The 16,892-nt window shown below is 38.4% G+C and overlaps 1 protein-coding gene across 1 annotated transcript in view; it reads left to right on the plus strand.

Moving 5' to 3' along the window:
- The window catches only part of ARHGAP20 (Rho GTPase activating protein 20), a 140,383-nt gene that overhangs the window by 12,130 nt on the left and 111,361 nt on the right, over window positions 1–16,892 (plus strand). Inside the window, exon 2 of the mRNA XM_038538797.1 lies at window positions 7,532–7,614. Within this exon, the coding sequence (XP_038394725.1) occupies window positions 7,532–7,614 (83 nt within the window). The remainder of the gene's footprint in view (window positions 1–7,531; window positions 7,615–16,892) is intronic.

Here is a 16,892-nt window from a genome sequence, read left to right on the forward strand (position 1 = left end):
CTTTCTTCCTGTTTCTTTCTTTTGATAGGCATTCTTTTCCTATAATCTCTCTGAGAACTAAGAATGACCAGATTCAGAGTGATTTAGAGGTTCCAAAAATAGCAGTGTTTTCTGAGTTGTTGAAAATAAAAAACCAAAAATTTTTTTCTTCAGTTATCTGTTTACAGTTTCCTTTTCCTACATAGGCACATTTGTTTCACCAGCTTAAACTCTCAGATACGAGCAATATTAATTCACTGACTTGTATACTGCTACTGAAAGTGTACTGTGTGAAAATGGTAAGGTGAGGGCACTGGAGAGTTAGGGGAAGAGCGGGGACGAACTGCAGTAAAAAGGTGAGCATTATTCCTTAGATCTCTGAGGAATTCGGAGAGTCACACATTTTGTACAAAAACATGTTGGACAAAAAGCAAATAATTTTCATTTTCTTATTTGTACTATAGGTGATTGTTATACACATAAAGGAAATTATGGCTCTTGGCTATAAGCCATTTTGCTGGGGTGGAACCCAGTGGCTTAGCAGTTTGATGTTTAGCTCTTTGTTTTTCTTTTTCATAGCTTTATTGAGATATAATTCACATACCATAGTATATTCAGAGAACTGTGCATCTGTTGTCACAGTTTCAGAACATTTTCATTATCCCAGAAAGAAACACCACACCCCTTCGTCGTCTCATCCCAACCTCTGAGCAAACACTAATCCACTTTAAGTTTCTGTAGATTTATTTATTCTGGATTTTTCATATAAATGGAATCATATATTATGTGGCCCTTTGGGACTGCTTTTTAATTAGCATAAGATTTTCAAGATTCATCTATGTTGTTATACATGTCAGTGTGTCTTATTGCCAAGTAATATTCTGTTATATGGATATACCACATTGTGTTTATTCACTCATCAGTTGATGAACATTTTTTTTCCACTTTTTAACTATTATAAATAATGCTACTGTGACCATTCACATGCATGTTTTTGTGTGGACATGTTTTCATTTTTCTTGTTTATGTACCCAGGAGGAAATGCAGGATCCTCTGTAACTCTGTGTTTAGCCTTTGGCAGAACTTCTTAACTAGTTTCCAAAGTAACAGCACCATTTTACATTCCCACCAACAGTTTATGAGAGTTGAGTTTATCCACATCTTCACTGGCACTTTTTATGTCTTCTTTATTAAAGCCATCTTGATGAGTATAAAGTGATATTTAATGGTTTTGATCTGCATTTCCCTCATGGCTAATGATGTTGAACATTTTTTTATGTGCTTATTGGACATTTGTATATCTTCTTTACAGAATTGTCCATTCAGATCCTTTTGCCCATTTTAAAATTGGCTTATTTATCTTTATTTAATTGTGACAATTCAATAGTTCTTTATATATAAATCCCCTAATAAATATATGATTTGCAAAAATTTTCTTGAATTCTGTGGGTTTTCTTTATGCTTTCTTAATAGTGCCCCTTGAAGCATAGAAGTTTTTAATCTTGACACAAATGTCCAGTTTATCTATTCTTTCTCTTTTGTTCTTGTGCTTTTGGTGTCATATCTAAGAAACCATTGCCTAATCCAAGGTCACAAATATTTCTTCTAACTATTTTTTTGTAATTTCAGCTCTTACTTTTAGATCTTTGATTCATTTTGAGTTAATTTTTATATATGGTTTGAGATAGGGGTCCAACCTAATCCTTTTGCGTGTGGATATCCAGGTGTCCCTGCACCATTTGTTGGCAGGTAATTAACTTTAATCATCTGATGTTTACCCTGTAGTTCAAAGTGGTACATGTCGGGACACCTGGGTGGCTCAGCGGTTGGGCATCTGCCATCAGCTCAGGGCGTAATCCTGGAGTTTCAGGATCGAGTCCTATGTCGGTTCCCAGTAGGGAGCCTGCTTCTCCCTCTGCCTATGTCTCTGCCTTCTCTCTGTGTCTCTCATGAATAGATAAATAAAATCTTTAAAAAGCAAAGTGGTAAATGTCAACCCTGTGTCAGATATAGTTGGCAGTGTACAAGTTTGACTCTTCACCATTCAGTTCCATAGCAAAAGCTTACATTTTCTTAATGACAGCATTCCAGCAAGCCCCTTAAAGGTTTGTTTGTTTTTCTGTGTGTATGTTTGGGGATAGTGAAATAGATATGGAGGATAGTGGATTTTAAAATTCACACAAAACCTTCATTTATTGAGTACATAGTTTGTGCCAGGCATTGTAAGAGGCTTTGGGAATGCAGAGAGAGGCCTGCTACAGAGCAGAATTTCAGTAAATAGTTGTTGAAGAACTGGAGGAAGTTGGAAAGAATTACAGTTCCTACTCTCTAGAAAGGGACAGAAAGAGAAATAATATAACATGAAATTCTGTAACAAAGGCGTAATATGTGAAGGAAGATGGAAGCACAGGGAATTGAGCATATATTGAATCCAGCTGATTAAGAAAGTGGAAAGCAGTTTGCAGGTTAGCTGGTGATATTGCTGCAGTTCTGCTATGATTGAAATATTTTTAAAAAATGAATTATAAGCACCTGGTTCTTATTTTCAATTATGGTCTCTACTTTTTGGCAGAATAGGTTTTGTTTTGCCTTTATCGCTGAATATAACTGCAAAAGAGACAACTTAGAAAATCAAAGATCTAATGACTTTTTTCTATTCATGTTAGACTTCTGTAATAAATTACTGTTAGTAAAAACACAGCCGTCTTTAAAGCAATCACATTTATTCCCTTTTACAACTTCTTCCAAGTTCCTCTTTCTCTTTCCCAATTTGGAGGTGGAGGAATAAATAAATAAATGCTACTTCATGGTTGGTTTGTTTTTTTTAGCTCATATAAAATTCTTGTTTAGTTTTTGGGGTCTTGAAGACTAGGGAAGTGGTACAGTATCAAGAAAATCATTCCCAAAAGATTAATGCAGTTGATTTTTTAACCTAATATATAGTTTGTCAGTTTAGAAAAAAAATTATCAGGGCGCCTGGGTAGCTCTGTCAGTTACATGTTGGACTTTTGATTTCGTCTCAGGTCATGGTCTCAGGATTGTGAGATCGGTCCCCGCTTTGGGCTCTCTCTCCTCCTTCTGCCCCTCCGCCTTCTCCTTTCCTCCCTCCTCTCTCCCTCTCTCCCTCCCTCTCTCCCTCTCTTAAAAAAAAAAGAAAAAACAGATTACCTTTTTAAAAATATCCTGCTTCAGAATGGCATCCAGTATTTATGAGGTCATTTAGATATGAATATCAAACATGTGGGCATTCTGAAAAATCATGCTGTACATTGTGATTTTTAAGCTAACAACAACAAAAAGGACTGCTTTAAGCCTACCCTCTGTTCTCTGTGAGGCAAAAAATCTTAGTTTTTCCTGTCCTTGAACAATTGAAATTTGTTAGTGCTAATATAGGCATAGTCACAACTTGCCCTGACAAGCTTGCAGGGTATCTATTTGTAGATGAATCAATAGTCTCTTTCTATTTCCATGTATTGTATTTCATACAGTTGTTATAAACAAAAAAGAAAATCTAAGTCCTTATTGCCTGAGAACAGATTCTTTGATAGATAAGTGAATTTGTTTTGGAATCACCATTGGCCCTCTGTTTTACTATACTTTGGGAGCAAAAGAAAGAGATCTGTGTATTTTTAGTGAATTGACACCTAAATCTAGTTATTAAGCTCCTATTATATTGGAGCTTATCTATTCTTATGTTTCATGGGTTTTTTTTAGAAAGAGAGTGAGCTGTGGGGAGGACTAGAGGCAGGAGGCAGGCAGAGAATCTTCAACAGACTCCACACCCAGCATGGAGCCCAACATAGGGCTTGATCTCACAACACTGAGTCATGAGCTGAAATCAAAAGCCAGATACTTAACCCTGAGCCGCTCAGGTGCCCCCAAGACTTTTAATTATTTATAAGAGGAATGAATCCTGTGAGTCTTAAATTGGCATATATAATGCTTATTTCCTTGTATTGTATATCCAGAATAAATCTTTGGTGGACATTTAACATGAGGATATCAAAAATAGAAGGGACCTAAGATACCGTCTAGTCCACATTTTCTGATTTTCTAGATTAGGAAATGAAACCCGAGACAAGTGACTGAATTGCTTTGGGTTGCATATCTCATTAGTGATGAGAGAGTCTCACTACAAACAGTAGGATCTCAAATAAAAATAATATTCTTGCTGTAGTTTGATTACATTCTCTTGCATATGAATCCACTGGATGAGGTGGATACACTCTGCATTTGATAACTCATACATCTGATAATTTTATAACTAAGAAAACACAGTCTAATTAATTACTATGTATGTCAGTGGTCCTCTACATTAGGTGTCCATGAAAAACTTATATTTTAAAAGCACTTTTGTTTCTTTTTTTAAAAAAACATATATTATTGGTTCAGAGGTAGAGGTCAGTGATTCATCGGGTCTTGTATGATCCCCACTGCTTGTTACATCAGATGCCTCCCTTAATGTCCATCCCCCCAGTATCCCCGTCCCCACATCCACCTCCCCTCCAACAACCCTCAGTTTGTTTCCTATGATTAAGAGTCTCTTATGGTTTCATCATAAGGCAAGAGAGGAAAAAATAAAACCAGACAAAATCAGAAAGACAGACAACCCATTAAAGTCCTTTTACAGGGCAGCCTGGGTGGCTCAGCGATTAAGCGCCACCTTCAGCCCAGGGTGTGATCTTGGAGACCCGGGATCGAGTCCCATATCGGGCTTCCTGCATGGAGCCTGCTTCTCCCTCTGCCTGTGTCTCTGCCTCTCTCTATCTGTCTCTCATGAATAAATAAATAAAATCTTTTTTTTAAAAAAAAGCCCTTTTACAGAAGAAAATTTGTCACCCTTATTTGATTATTCATTCTCATATTTAACAGCCATCACCGGAAAATTTTCTTATGTCAGAAGATTTCAAATTTGGGGTCCATGAATCCCTAAGGAATCCATATTATGCAGGTCTCTGACCCCTTGAAATTATGTGCACAATTTAATTCACAGCTTTTGTAAATTTTTTCAGGGAACCACTAACCAAGATAACCTGTTTTCTCAGTCTACAGGCTAGCAGCATTTTCTTTTTTGTGTTGTCTTCCTTGGAAGACACTTTTCTATCCTCCATATTACTCTGCATTCATTTTAGATTATTTCTCCCTCCAAATGAAGAACTTCAGATCATTTTAGCTTTTCTCACAGAGTCTTCTTCCCCCAACATTTTATTTTTTTTATTTATTTTTTTATATATATTTTTTAATTTATTTATGATAGTCATATAGAGGGAGAGAGAGAGGCAGAGACATAGGCAGAGGGAGAAGCAGGCTCCATGCACCTGGAGCCTGACGTGGGATTCGATCCCGGGTCTCCAGGATCAAGCCCTGGGCCAAAGGCAGGCGCCAAACCACTGCGCCACCCAGGGATCCCTCCCCCAACATTTTAAATCATATTTATGGGTGTCTTTTGAACACTTTCTGAGTCTTTTGTAAACCTGAAAGGCAAGGAGCTCCAAATTAGAAATCTTGTCTGATGAAGATTCCTTGAGGAGCTTGGGCCTGCTGACCATGGTGTCAGAGGGTTAGGGGCCACGGAAGCAAGATTGGTAAAATAGATCCGGGAATGTCGGTTCCCACTAAGGAAGATTAGGGAGACCTGGTCTAGGTCAAAACTAAGGGTAAGGAGCCCAGGTAAAGCTTAAAGGATTGGGCGCATTTCACAGTTCAAAGCATAGAAAATAGATGCTGAATAAAGAAAGGAAGTCAGGAGGATTGGGGGCAGCAATCTAGCCCAGACCGGAAGGTGAAACGGAATCCTCAGAAATGTGCATGTAAACAAATAGCCACTTTTCTTAGTAAAATTAACCTTTTATTCTTGAGACTCTTCATGTGGGGACAGGCCACTGAACCTCGCAATACAGACACTGTGTCCCAGATTTTCCTTCTCCCTGCCACCCCTACAAGCACACTAGCCTCAGAATGGTGGCTTCAGGAGAGTTCTGTTCCGGCAAGATGTGAGTAATGGAAACAGTGGGATCGGCTGACAAGCTGGAGGTTATAATGTAGGTTATCAAAATCATAGATTTTTCTGGGAATCTGTTGAAAACTGTGGGCTTCCTCTCCAGAAGGTAGGCACTAAATACATATCATGTAAACAAGAAAATGATACAATTTAGCCTTCCCTGAAACTCCTTCCTAGTTAATAATAATTCCTGATTGAGAAATATGGTATTCTAGATTTCTTACCTCTTGGTTTCCTGTCTTTTATTCATGGTTTATGTAATTGTTTCAGTTGCTGTCTAAGCTATACTAAGGAGGTTTAGACATATAGTTTCCACATGTGAGCCAAACTATTAATGGGAGGAACAGCAATACTGAGGCACGATGATGCTGGTGACAGGAACTGTGGAGAGGTCCTGAGGACATGACAAATTTGGGGGGATATGAATTGTACCAAAGCCGTCCAGTATCCCTTTGTCACTGGATTATTCTTCCTCTGTTCCTATGCCAGGATCTAGGTTTTATTTTACCAGCTAAGAAACAGTTCCTTTATGAATAATGTAATGAGGGACTAACACTGAGCCAGTTAGTTTTCTATGGTTCCTCCTAGAGCAGCACCCGGTTCCCAGGATAGCTGGGAACTTCTTTCCAGCCATAGGTAAGACCTGTGGCCAGGAAAGGGTGAGAAAGGAGCGAGAAGAGTGGCCACAGCCTGAACTTCACTCATGGCTGTTGATGAGTATATTGGTAATTTTACTCATCCATACCCAGGGGCAGGCCCACTGACTCTACCTAGAATTATTAAATATGCAAGATTGAATTTAGAGAGTGATTATCTGGATAATCTAAGTTAAGCAAATCCTCATTTACCAAAAATTGTAGGTCCTCTGAAACAGAGAACTTGAATTATCCAGTTAATCCTATGTTTATATACCACTTAGAAAAGAAAAAACTGGTCTTTTTTTTAAGTTACAGCAAAAAAAAAAAAAAATCTGTTTGGAAGAAGGGATCCAAATGTGTAAATACTTAAGCTTAAAGGTCTATTAAATGTGTTTTGCTTTAACTGTTTTTTTTTTTCCTTTCTTCTTTTTTTTCACCTCCCTTTACTTGATCTCTTCAAATCCTGACTTTCCTTGATGCCCAATTGGGGCCTGTCCTGCCTATGAAAGAGAGACAGTAGAACTACGCAGATGACATTTTATGCAATGTAAATTGCAGTGTAAATAAGGTACTCCAGCCCTGCCTTTAGCAGAGGGGCTGGAACACAATAAGCAATATATCTGTTAGCTACAGTTGATGATAATGGTTGTGATAATGCTTTTCCCAAATACTCTGATCAACATTTAACCTCCTTATTCTCTGGCCATAAAAAAATATTTAAAGCCTATACTACTATTTGACACTTAATATTCTAGTTTAGATGTTATTATTTTATCTCTACAGTGAGATTGCAAACTCTTTGAGAGGCAAAGATTAGTAATACAAAACTTGCTGAATTGGTTTGAAAGTTGGCATTTACTGGCTTTACAAGTCACGTGGTCTTCATTTGGATTTTTTTTTTTTGTCTCAACAGAAGATGAAAACACTAGCAGAAAGGAGGAGGAGTGCCCCATCTCTTATCTTGGATAAAGCCCTGCAAAAAAGGCCCAGTACCAAGTAAGTGAATAGCTTTGTATTACACAGTTGGAATACGCTGTTTATCTGTGTGTGTGAGGGGTTTTTTTGTTTTTATATCAGCACCAAAATTTTCTGTTTAATAATAGAAAATCTGACTTCTGTTCTGATGTTACTTAATAAGGTCTGTATTTTATGTGAATCATAAAGCCTGATCTGTGTGGTCACTTGCTTTAAAACTGATTCAAAAATCTCATATCACTTAGTACACAAATGTACATGCTCCACATATTGCTAAACTTTATTTATAAAAACAATCAGAATACTAAAAGATGAGCTATTTTAATCACCATATGTCTTGGTTATGCACAAACTTTAGCTTGTTTTTTATCATAAAGTGATACCTATGTTGGCATGAGGCAAATTTTTACCAATTTTAGGTATGAAGATAAACAAATTGAGATTATAAAAATGGAATGCTGATTTCTTAAATGCATTATTATTTTTTTAATAAATTTATTTTTTATTGGTGTTCAATTTACCAACATACAGAATAACACCCAGTGCTCATCCCGTCAAGTGCCCCCCCAGTGCCCGTCACCCATTCACCCCCACCCCCCGCCCTCCACCCCTTCCACCACCCCTAGTTCGTTTCCCAGAGTTAGGAGTCTTTATGTTCTGTCTCCCTTTCTGATATTTCCCACACATTTCTTCTCCCTTCCCTTATATTCCCTTTCACTATTATTTATATTCCCCAAATGAATGAGAACATATAATGTTTGTCCTTCTCCGATTGACTTACTTCACTCAGCATAATACCCTCCAGTTCCATCCACATTGAAGCAAATGGTGGGTATTTGTCATTTCTAATGGCTGAGTAATATTCCATTGTATACATACACCACATCTTCTTTATCCATTCATCTTTCGATGGACACCGAGGCTCCTTCCACAGTTTGGCAGTTGTGGACATTGCTGCCATAAACATTGGGGCGCAGGTGTCCCGGCATGTCATTGCATCTGTATCTTTGGGGTATATCCCCAACAGTGCAATTGCTGGGTTGTAGGGCAGGTCTATTTTTAACTCTTTGAGGAACCTCCACACAGTTTTCCAGAGTGGCTGCACCAGTTCACATTCCCACCAACAGTGCAAACAGTGCAAGAGGGTTCCCTTTTCTCCGCATCCTCTCCAACATTTGTGGTTTCCTGCCTTGTTAATTTTCCCCATTCTCACTGGTGTGAGGTGGGATAGAGGGAACATTCCTCAACATCTTAAAAGCCATCTACGAAAAACCCACAGCAAATAAGATTCTCAATGGGGAAGCACTGGGAGCCTTTCCCCTAAGATCAGGAACAAGACAGAGATGTCCACTCTCACCACTGCTATTCAACATAGTACTGGAAGTCCTAGCCTCAGAAATCAGACAACAAAAAGACATTAAAGGCATTCAAATTGGCAATGAAGAAGTCAAACTCTCCCTATTCACCAATGACATGATACTCTACATAGAAAACCCAAAAGTCTCCACCCCAAGATTGCTAGAACTCATACAGCAATTTGGTAGCATGGCAGGATACAAAATCAATGCCCAGAAATCAGTGGCATTTCTATACACTAACAATGAGACTGAAGAAAGAGAAATTAAGGAGTCCATCCCATTTACAATTGCACCCAAAAGCATAAGATACCTAGGAATAAACCTAACCAAAGAGGTAAAGGATCTATACCTTAAAAACTATAGAACGCTTCTGAAAGAAATTGAGGAAGACACAAAGAGATGGAAAAATATTCTTAAATCCATTATTAAATTAATTAATAAAGGGCAGCCCCGGTGGCCCAGCGGTTTAGCGCCGCCTTTGGCCCAGGGTGTGATCCTGAAGACCCGGAATCGAGTCCCATGTTGGGCTCCCTGCATGGAGCCTGCTTCTCCCTCCCTGCATGGAGCCTGCTTCTCTGCAGGCTGTCTCTCTCTCTCTCTGTCATGAATAAATAAATAAAATCTTTTTAAAAAATTAATGAACTAATCAGCAGAATTTGAAGTGTAAAAACAGGCAAACTCACTATGTAAATGACCATTTCACCTACTGAGACTAAATACCATTTCAATAGATATTTTATGCAAATCTTTCATAATATGTAGAAATTGAATGAATATTCAGTCATTAAGTTATTCATTAATTTTTAAATGGCATTTTAACCAGGACGAGTTTTTATCTTTAAAGGAACCCTGTGATGATTTTGCTCTAATCTGTGTATCTTTCTATATAAAGTGAAGTCCTTATTACCTTTACTTACAGTGAGGGTATATCTAATATTCCTATGAATGATGTGCCAATTTAACATAAAATTTGTGTGAAGGCATGTGTTTTTTTTTTTCAGTGTCAAAAATAAATTATAGAGCCAACCCCCAATTAGTGAAACTTTCAACACTTTGGTTGCTCTCTTAGTAGCAACATGTTCTCAGGCTCAGGCACCCCTAACCTGTTCCTAGAAGATACATGCTTAGGCATTGGGTAGACCAGGAAATGTAAATTACTTTTAATAGACGCCTAAGCAAAACTTATTTAGGAAGATACCCGTCTTCCAAATGAATAATACATTTTTGTGCCATATATAAATGACTTTTGGATTATTTACATTAATGTATCTTTGCGTTTGTAGAAAAAAGAGAATGGTAACATTTTCACAATTTGACCTTGATTACCTAGAAAACTCAGGAGTATTTTTCAGGGGAGGTAGTAAGAGGAGGCAGAATTTTTAGCATAATTGTATATATGGATATATTACCTATGTAAAAAATAGCTTTATTTACTTTTTTAAAAACAGTTTTAGGTATAATTTCTTACTGGAAGTTTCTGGGATAGACATGCCCTAGGCTTTTCAATAAGTAGTCCTTATATCAGAGAATCTTAGGCCCAAGATGAGAGGTCTGGTGGCCCACTTACTCCCTAAGCCGGTGTGAGAATCTATGATACTATGCATGCAGATACTTAAAGTTCATGAAGACCAGTGGGTCTCAGTGGAGTAGTACTAACTTCTAGAGGGCATTTTGGAATTTTTTTACAGCATTTGAGTTTATCTCACTGATTCAGTGGGCAGTGGCCAGAGATGGTAGACATCAGATAATGCTCAGGGCACCCTGCACATCAGAGAATTGTGGCATATCTACATGGCTTTGAGTGTCCTGTGCCTGGACGTTTGTGAAGGAGGCTAAAAAAACTTGGTATGATTATCTCTGCTTATAACCTAACTCTGTCTTATATACAAAGTATTTTTGTATACTTTTATTTTAATAAACACTAAATTCCCCAAATATGCCACCAGCGTGCATATCAAAAGATAATTTCTATTGTTTGGGACTGTTTCAGAAAATCTCAATAAAATGTCTTTACTTCATTTTCCTGTACTTGTGTGTTACAATTTCTTACCATCCAACTTCTCTTAAATTTAAATACATGAATTTTAAGTAGTGTAAGCACCTGACTACTTCATTGTCTTTTAGTATAGTTATTAATTACTTTTATTTCATTTTCCTTTGTATTACTTTTGATACTTTTGAAATTCAGTTAAATATCTATGAATTTCAGGGTAGAAAAGGAGGAATGGAAATCAATACATATGTGTAGGCATTAGTATCCCATAGGGGAATTGGGTCTAATAATGTTGAGAAGGATGGTAGAGGAAGCGCCAGATCAGTGACACTGGCAACACTTGTCCACCTTACTGGGATTGTGGTGAGGTAGACAACCAGTGTGATAATATACAGCCATGTCCTTCCTATTCTTGCCGTCTTATCCCTCTGCAGTAATTAGTACTTACAGTAGAGCCAGTTCCACAAATTTCTGCCTCAGAAATAATGAAATATGGTGGACTTGTGTCAAAATAACCACAGGAAAAAGGTATATTTAAGTTGAAGGTTGTGTATATTTTAATTTTCAGTTTATTTCTTATGAGTTTCTCCAGATCAGTAAAGTGAGTACCTGTGGTGTGGAACTAGTGCTTTTAGTGTGTATAGTGTTGGGCACTTAATGTGTACAAGGTATTTATAGGTAATGTAATCTCCAGATTGGAAAGAACCATGAAGGTCATCTAGCCTGGTGGTCTCTAGAACTTCCTGGTTAGTGACCTGCAGTGGAATCCAGGCAGCTGCATAATTGTCAGAAACTCTTCATGGTCGATTCTAATGCCCTCTTGGTGGAGAACCACTATGGCAAGCTACAAAAGAATCCTTTTCTTAAAAGAATGCTAAGCCACCTGAGTGGCTTAGTCAATTAAGTGTCAGACTCTTAGGCAGCCTGGGTGGCTCAGTGGTTTAGTGCTGCCTTCAGCCCAGAGCGTGGTCCTGGAGACCCACATCAGGCTCCCTGCATGGAGCCTGCTTCTCCCTCTGCCTGTGTCTCTGCCCCTCTCCTGAGTCTCTTATGAATGAATAAATAAAATCTTTAAAACATAAAAAAGGGTCAGACTCTTGATTTCAGCTCAGGTCATGATCTCAGGATTGTGAGATCGAGCCCCATGTTAGGCTTCATGCTCAACACCGTGTCTGCTAGAGGTTCTGTCTCTCCTCCTCCCTCTCCGCCTCCCCACTGCCTTACACGTGTGCCTATGCACATGTGCTCATGCACATGTGCTCTCTTCCTCTGTCTCTAAAATAAGTAAATATCAACCTTTAAAAAAAAAAGAATTTTGCTTTGCTTCACAATCAGTTGCACCCAGGAAACATGAAAAACTTCTAAAGGCCAAGCTGATAGCACATTGTTTCAGGTAGAACTTTGTACAATAAAATTCTAGTACCCAAAAATAATCTTTACTATTTCTTTACATGTAATATGATGGGAACTAAAACTAACCTGTAAAAGAAATAGAGTACTTTAGCACTTCATATTCTTGAATTAAATACACAGTCATCATAGCCCTGCATATTTCTTGAATTGTACCCTTACTTGATTTTGACTTTGTGACAGAATGTCACTGTTTCTGCTGTGGCTTCCTGGTAAGGTGTTGCTTAGTAATTAATGATGATAAAGTTTTTTGTCCAACATTTAGCAAACATCCCCAAACAAGAGATTTAAAAGAATCCCTTCATTTAACAGCTGTTGCACCTCAATTTTTATTGAATTTAATGAACAAGAGCTTTAATTTAAAAGAGAGGGAAGACTTAGGTTAATTGGTGAGTTAACTGTATGTGTCAAACAGTTTTATCTCTAGTGTTCTTGGATCAGCTCCTACAGTACCTAAGGAGAGGTGGTTTATAGATTTTAACTTTTCTTTTTTGTACATGGATACCATTCAGATGAGCTAGAGGTGATTTCTCTAAGCAATTATTTTAGCGTGTGTTGTAGCAGATGCTAAGCCTTCACACTAAGATTAGTGGTTTTCCAACGTGGCTGCATTCAGCTGTATTGACTCTCAAACACAACAGCGTTCAGTTCTGTGTTAAGAACAACACCACCTCATGTAGTAGTTGTCCTCGTGGTGAGACTCAGGGCTCCTAATTAGAGGGCTTAGTTTCCTTGATCTTGAAATGAGAGCATCAAAATTATTATCTAATAAAACCCTTCTACCTCTAGTTCAGTGGTTACATAATTATGATTTGAGAAATTCAATCAGTCAAAAGACTTCCTTTTGCTTACTCTGAATTCTAATCATTCTTAACCACTTGCAGTTTCCGAAGTACATTCTGCTCTCCCCTTGGCTCAGATGTCACTTCCTTCAGGCACTCCTCTAACCTATCATAGATAACATTCATGCTTCTGGAGCTTTTCACTGTACGCGCTCATCCCACTGCATTGGTGTCACCATTTATGTCCTGTTGTCTTGAATGCCCTTGCCATTTATTGATAAAGTAATGTTTTGTACATTTCTGGTGTTATTTGTTGGATAAATTGGTGAGTGAACAAGTGACTCCATTTCCAAACCAAAACAGGAACTTAGTAAATTTGTTGTACAGGTTAGTAATTTCGTAAGTTTCTGCCTTTCCTGCCCTCCTTTAGATAGCCAACACATGAGAGAATTGCCCTAATCATCAGCATTATTGGTGAAATTCTGGCTAGAAGAAAGGCAGATTGCTTTTGATTCTGAGTTATTGTTAGGAAGTTATTTCATGCAGCAAAATAACCCACAAACTCATGTATATAATCTGGAAATACTACACATATATTGGCATTCTCATGGTATTTCTTCATTGTTTACTCAGGGATAGATTCAAGTCATACAGACTTTCCCTCCAGAAATTCTCTTGTTTTGATAGGTACTCAGCCCACCTTGTAGAAGTTGCACAAAAATGTGCCCACTTTTGTTATAAATTACCATCTGTTAACACTTTTAAGGTGATATTCACCTATTGCCATCCCCATGTCCAAATTAACTTATTGCATATGTGCTCTTTGCAGGACCTCACGCTAGGGACTTTATCTAGGTTACTTTTCAATCTCTGCTTACTGCTACTGAGAGGAAAGGCAGCCTGCCAGGGAAGTGTTGAGTACTATAGGAAGTGCTTGAGCTCTAACTGCATTCACATGCCAGCTGTCCATCCTGACTTTCTATGTGGCCTTGGAAAAATCACCTCATCTCTGAGTCTCAGTGTTTTCCTCTGTAAAATATGAATCTAATGCTTGTATCACGAACTATGAAGTATGAAAATTCTTAGATTAGTTGCTTCTTTCACTTAGATGTATTTCATTTCCAAGCTTTAAACCTCCTGACTCATCTAGCAAAATCAAGTTTGTTAATGAAAAGCTCCTACTTTATACATACCATTGTATAACCAGAAGCAAATCATTGAGCCTATCTCATTGAATAGTGGAAATTGAGTCAAAGACTTACCCTAGGTCACATAATTGATTATAGCCTTAGAGATGGGACTGCAAACACAGGCCTCTGGTTTGCATGGTATATTATTCAAACCAAAGTCCTATGATATACTAAGAGCATAGATTCTGGAGCCAGATTGCCAGGTTCGAAATCCTGATACTGGTCCTTACTAGCTGTATGATGTTGGGTAAGTTTTTAAACCAGGGTTAATAACCTATCTCATAAGATTGTAAGGAAGACAAATGGGTCTTATATATGTAAAGTCCTTACTGTAATTACCAGCACATAATCCGTACTCTATGTGTGAAAACTATTATTATTATTATCAGTAGTAGTAGTATCAATAGTAACAGTAGAAATAGGACACAGAATCCTCATAAAAAGACTCTTTGAGGGCCACCACAGGTTAGAAATAAAGTGGATGAAAGTTGCAGTCTAGAAGCCAGCTGGATTCTAATATTAAATTCATTTTAGCAAGACAATTATATTTCTAGGTCTGGCCTGATGCAAGATTAGCTCAGAACACCTTGGACTTACTCTTGGTAGACCCTTACAACTGTTGAGGTCTCCCTAGGCCGAAGTTCGAAGTATACTTAGAATGACTCTGGGAAATAAGGTCCAGAGACACAGAGAATTGACCTGGTTTGCTTGGCCTCTCCAGACGAAGAGTCTAGGAAATCTGTATGTGCCAAATCTATGAATCAAAATGAGACACATATAGAATTAGCCAGTTTGGGGTAAGGATGCTAGGATGAGAGAGCCACATCAGAAGGTGTTAGAGAACTAGGACAGCAGCTGTTTGCTGACTGGCTTCTGGTTCCTTTTGGTCAGTTCACTCCTGTTGTGCCTAACTACACACACACACACACACACACACACACACTAACATTGCCTTACTTAGGCTATCCCACATGTGTTGTACAAATTTCACATTACCCCATTTCCTTTTTTCTCTGTTACGTTAGCATTGTAATTTTAATACTCATCTAAATGAAAACACATCGTCCTTTCATATGCAAGGAGTACATTTATACTCTGGAATAGTTTACTGGGGATTGTGGTCAAATCTCCTTTCACAACAGAATGAAAAACCACCTCCACCTGTGATTGTTGAGTGTGAACTTTCCAGATAGAGTAACTGGAATGAAGTGAATGACCTCATAAAAGCCATTCTCATACTGAAGACTCTAATAAGATAGTCATGGCAACAGTTTGATATAATTTAAAGAAAAGATCAGTCTAAAAGAGAAGTTACTAGGGGTACCTGGGTGGCTCAGTGGTTGAGCATCTGCCTTTGGCTCAGGTTGTGATCCCGGGGTCCTGGGATCGAGTCCTGCGTCAGGCTCCTCACAAGGAGTCTGCTTCTCCTTCTGCCTATGTCTCTGCCTCTCTCTCTGTGTCTCTTATGAATAAACAGATATAATCTTGATTTTTTTAAAAAAGGTGATCATAGACTTTCTTTTGGAATTCTGTAAACCTATCATATCTAGATACAGTTCCTTGGTATAAGACTTTGAAATAAAATTTTGAATTTGAGAGGAATTTTTAAAACATCAACACCTTTTCAAAATCACAATAAACTATATAGACATGTTATCTTAGGAAAAAACCCATGCCAAGTACTGTTGTGCTGCCTTGCACTGAATGCCAGTTGGTTCTGCACAAAGCCTGTTCCTACAGTTTGGGACAATGTGTTCGTAGGTCTTAATTGAGAGACCCATAGATTATTGAAGGTGTGTGATCAGAAGAATACACAGTAGAAATTTGACACATCAAGATTGCCAACAGCCTGCAAGGTCTCTCTTTCCTTGTGAGGAACATTTCCCAAAGCTGTAAAATTTGGCTGTAAAGGAAAGAGACAGCCAAAAGGTGTCAAAGGTGGCAAAGTTGGCAGATTTTTACCAAAATGGAATTTGTTGGGATCCCTGGGTGGCGCAGCGGTTTGGTGCCTGCCTTTGGCCCAGGGCACGATCCTGGAGACCCGGGATTGAATCCCACGTCGGGCTCCAGTGCATGGAGCCTGCTTCTCCCTCTGCCTGTGTGTCTCTGCCTCTCTCTCTCTCTCTCTGTGTGTGGCTATCATAAATAAAGAAAAAAAAATTTTTTAAAATGGAATTTGTTGCTTTGTTAAGCAAAAGGCTCTCCAGACCCAAAGATGACCTTAATCTTTTCAAACTACTTTTCATATTCTTTAAAAATGCTCAAATGTGGGCAGCCTGGGTGGCTCAGCAGTTTAGTGCCGCCTTCAGCACAGGGCGTGATCCTGGAGACCTGGGATCAAGTCCCACGTCGGGCTCCCTGCATGGAGCCTGCTTCTCCCTCTGCCTGTGTCTCTGCCCCTCTCTCTCTTTCTCTCTCTCTCTCTCTGTCTCTCATGAATAAATAAATAAAATCTTTAAAAAAAATGATCAAATGCATCTGTTCCAGGGTATTGTGCTGATTCTATGACATAATGCTGGGAGGACTCATTAGAAGATTGTGTTAAGTCTCTCCACATTCTAGTGGG

Source organism: Canis lupus, chromosome 5 (genome assembly GCF_011100685.1).
Source record: "Canis lupus familiaris isolate Mischka breed German Shepherd chromosome 5, alternate assembly UU_Cfam_GSD_1.0, whole genome shotgun sequence".
Classification (NCBI taxonomy): Eukaryota; Metazoa; Chordata; class Mammalia; order Carnivora; family Canidae; genus Canis; species Canis lupus.